This window comes from Otolemur garnettii, unplaced genomic scaffold, assembly GCF_000181295.1.
Source record: "Otolemur garnettii isolate 467f Iridium unplaced genomic scaffold, OtoGar3 scaffold00111, whole genome shotgun sequence".
Classification (NCBI taxonomy): Eukaryota; Metazoa; Chordata; class Mammalia; order Primates; family Galagidae; genus Otolemur; species Otolemur garnettii.
Genome location: NW_003852506.1, coordinates 3,099,446 through 3,103,262, shown reverse-complemented (window position 1 = coordinate 3,103,262; position 3,817 = coordinate 3,099,446). Strand labels below are relative to the sequence as shown.

At 38.5% G+C, this 3,817-nt stretch overlaps 1 protein-coding gene across 1 annotated transcript in view; it reads right to left on the bottom strand.

Moving 5' to 3' along the window:
* The window catches only part of PAXBP1 (PAX3 and PAX7 binding protein 1), a 42,925-nt gene that overhangs the window by 10,757 nt on the left and 28,351 nt on the right, over window positions 1–3,817 (bottom strand). Inside the window, exons 12-15 of the mRNA XM_003797066.2 lie at window positions 3,160–3,304; window positions 2,000–2,121; window positions 593–669; window positions 173–239 (exon numbers count right to left, since the gene is read on the bottom strand). Coding sequence (XP_003797114.1) covers window positions 173–239; window positions 593–669; window positions 2,000–2,121; window positions 3,160–3,304 — 411 coding nt within the window. The remainder of the gene's footprint in view (window positions 1–172; window positions 240–592; window positions 670–1,999; window positions 2,122–3,159; window positions 3,305–3,817) is intronic.

Sequence of the window (3,817 nt, the reverse complement as noted above, 5' to 3'; positions counted from 1 at the left end):
AGCCGTCATCGTTGTTTGGCGAGCCCAGGCTAGATTTGAACCCACCAGCTCAGGTGTATGTGGCTGGCGTCTTAGCCGCTTGAGCACAGGCGCTGAGCCTGAAATACTTTTCAACATATAATATGAAGTCAAACAAAATCTGAAGTCTTTTGCACAGTCTAAGGACACATACCTTAACTGAAGACCAAAACTGCCGTTGGAAAAACAAGTAAGGACCAGAATTTTTATTTTCTAAGACACTATTAAAAAAGAGAGAAACATACAATAAGTATTTTAATAAGTAGCGCCATGTGATTATTTTAAAAAAAAGTTTTTCTACAAATGAAATAGGTAAATGAAAAAACTAAGTTTTTCAAATTTTCAAAAGCAATGGCAACTTATCGAGACACTGAAGGAGAACAGAGTATTAATTACCTTGTTCTGCTTAAGAGAACAATCTCCCAACTGTGCTACTATCTTTGGGATACTGGTTTACACTACACACAGGTAAATTTGATATTTCAAGCTACCGTCAGTCAGTTTTCTAGAATTTTAGAATCCTTCTCTGAAAGGAAAGAGAATATTGTTTTTAATTTTCTTCAGAGTTACTTACTTTTTGGGATATAAGGGCATAAATACATCATCATCTAGAGTTCTTCTCATTCTCAATAAAAGTGCTTTTAGATATACCTGAAGAGACAAAAGTAGATCACATATTATCATAACGACTATGATAATAAAAATAAGTCATATTCTAAATCATAAGCTTTGAGAGTATTAAATTTTGAGTGAATCATTTTCTTTCTTTTTTTTTTAAGAGACAGAGTCTCACTTTGGCACCCTTGGTGGAGTGCCGTGGAATCACAGCTCATAGCAACCTCCAGTTCTTGGGCTTAGGCGATTCTCCTGCCTCAGCCTCCCAAGTAGCTGGAACTACAGGCGCCCACCACAACGCCTGGCTATCTTTTTGTTGCAGTTTGGCCGGGGCTTGTTTTGAACCTGCCACCCTTGGTATATGGGGCCGGCACCCTACTCACTGAGCCACAGGCGCTGCCCTTGAGTAAATCATTTTCTAAAATTTTTTATTTTCCTCATTGAAGGCCTTTAAGCCATTAATACATTTTGAGTTCGTTCTTCAAAAATCACCAAGCAATAAAGCCATTTAGAAATCTTTTAGTCCCTGAGACTAAGGATCAGACACATAATCTTCTCAAAATGAGGTCAATAAAAATTTAACAGTAGTACAGAACACCCACATTCTCCATGTTTATAGAGCTCATCTGATGTCCACTGAGGAACAGCATCAGCTTGGAAACCAGTTATTACATAACACCTAGTTGTTCGTATATGCCATTTAAACATCTTGCCATTTAAACCGATTATTAACCATTTTAGTAATTTTATACTTTCTCTTTCCCCCAAAATATAGTATTTCATTTATGGAGACAGAATCTCACTCTTTTGCCCCAGGTAGGCTATGGCGTCATCTCAGCTCACAGCAACCTCAAACTCTTGAGCTCAAGTGATCCTCTTCCCTCAGCCTCCTCAGTAGCTGGCACCCATCACAATGGCTGGCTAGTTTTTCTATTTTTTAGTAGAGATGGGGTCGCCCTCATGTTCTCCTTAAACTCTGGAGTTCAAGTAATCCACCCACTGTGGCTCCCAGAGTGCCAGGATTACAAGTATAAGCCATCGTGCCCAACAACAAAAAAATACAATTCTTATTGACACATTTGGTTAGTTGGATTAGGAGTGGGGGTGTGGTGGTGAGAAATAGCACAAAAGAGAGGCTATCTAAACTGTACACAGATACACAAAACATCTTCCTTCCACACAGATTGCTTTTTCAATGTAAAACTAGTATCTCAAATTTCATATACTTGAGGCATTCAATTCAAAGCTTGAATGGCCTGAGAGAGAGAATCAAATTTCTAGCTGGTTTAGAATAATCACTCATTTTTCAACTTTTGCTGATTTTCAATAGAATAAGAAAAAAAACACCTCAAAGATAATAAATTACCTGTGTATTTTTATTTTCTGCATTAACTACTGAAGGATATCCATTTATTAATTTTAGTGTAATTCCAACCATTCTTGAAGTCTGTGTTGTAGAAAAAGGGTCCCACATATTTTCGGCTATCACTATTAAGAAAAAAATAAGATAGGCTAAGACACAGAAGTAAATTACACCTTACTTAAATCAAGCATTCCCCCTAGTTATGCCAATTCTAATTTATTGTTCTTTTCTCTATACAATATACCTGTCAGTCTTCTTTGTCCTATTAACTGTAGGAATTTTGAGGGACAGAGATGTGGAGTGAGAAGAGATTAATCTCATTTATGCTACTCAAAGACAACAGTGATGAGGGGGATTTCTGTATTGAGTTGTATTAGCAGCAAGAGTTTCTTTTTTTTTTTTTTTTTTGCAGTTTTTGGCTGGGGTTGGGTTTGAACCCACCGTCTCCAGTATATGGGGCTGGTGCTCTACTCCTTGAGCCACAGGCTCCACCCGGCAGCAAGAGTTTCTAACTGAACTCAAAATTTATTTCTAATATAGGTTTCTGTATCAATAACTCTGAATCTTTGTTTGAGAAACTGATGAAATTGTACCTAAGATAAATGCATATCCCCTCTCAAACTATGTATTCAGTTTTGCTCCAGCAAGCTTTGAGTCTCTAAAACTCAACTACTTATCAAATACTGTCACCCAACTCCAGGCCCATTCTGCAAAGGTCTTCAAGTTCCACATAAAACCCCCTTACCCCTTAGCCATCTCTGAGCCATATAGTAACCATTATTTATCAGGCAACATCTATGAGAAAATATGCTCTGGATTAAAAATTCTCTCTCTTTTTTTCAGAGTTTCACTATGTTGCCCTGAGTAGAGTGCTTGGCATCACAGCTCATAGCAACCTCAAACTCCTGGGCTTAAGCGGCTCTCTTCCCTCAGCCTCCCAAGTAGCTGGGACTACAGGTCCCCACCACAATGGCCGGCTATTTTGTTGTTGTTGCAGTTGTCATTGTTGTTTAGCTGGCCCGGGCGGCTGCCAGCCTCAATGCATTTGTGGCCAGCAACATAACCACTGTGCTACAGGTGCCAAGCCTAAAAACTCTCTTAAAAATATGTTTGAGAAAGCCAATGTATTTGAGAATGTTCAACTCAGAAAACAAGAGATTTACCTGTTAATTTAGGAAGAATCACCTTTTCCACAATGGTGGGTAGCAGTGCAACATCTACATCATCTTTTTCTTGCTCTCGTTCTTCACATCCATAAAATAGCAAAGACTCAAACCACAGCATATTTTCGAAGTCACGACATTTTGCCTAAAGAATATTAAAATCATTGCCATAACACCTAGTTGTTCGTATATGCTATTTAAATGTCTTACCATTTAAACCAATTATTAACCATTTTAGCAATTTTATATTTTCTCTTTCCCCCAAAATATAGTATTTCATTTATGGAGACAGAATCTCACTCTTTTGCCCCAGGTAGAGTGCTATGGCATCATCTCAGCTCATAGCAACCTCAAACTCTTGAGCTCATTTGAGCTACATTTAAAACAGTGGCCATTTCTGCTTCCAGTCATAAGAATAATGGAGACTGGATTTAGCCTTTGGTTGTAAACAATTAAAAACTGGACAAAATATAAGAAATTCATTTTTAGACAATGAACCATAGGTAGCACCAGACTAAAAGGTGGGAACAGAAAATGTGGAGTCCAGGGAGGCTAGGAGAACTGGAAGCTATGGGGCAGGAGAGGACTACATAGAAAAACAATCCCGGCTTGGCGCCTATAGCTCAACCGGCTAAGGCGCCAGCCATGTACATCTAAG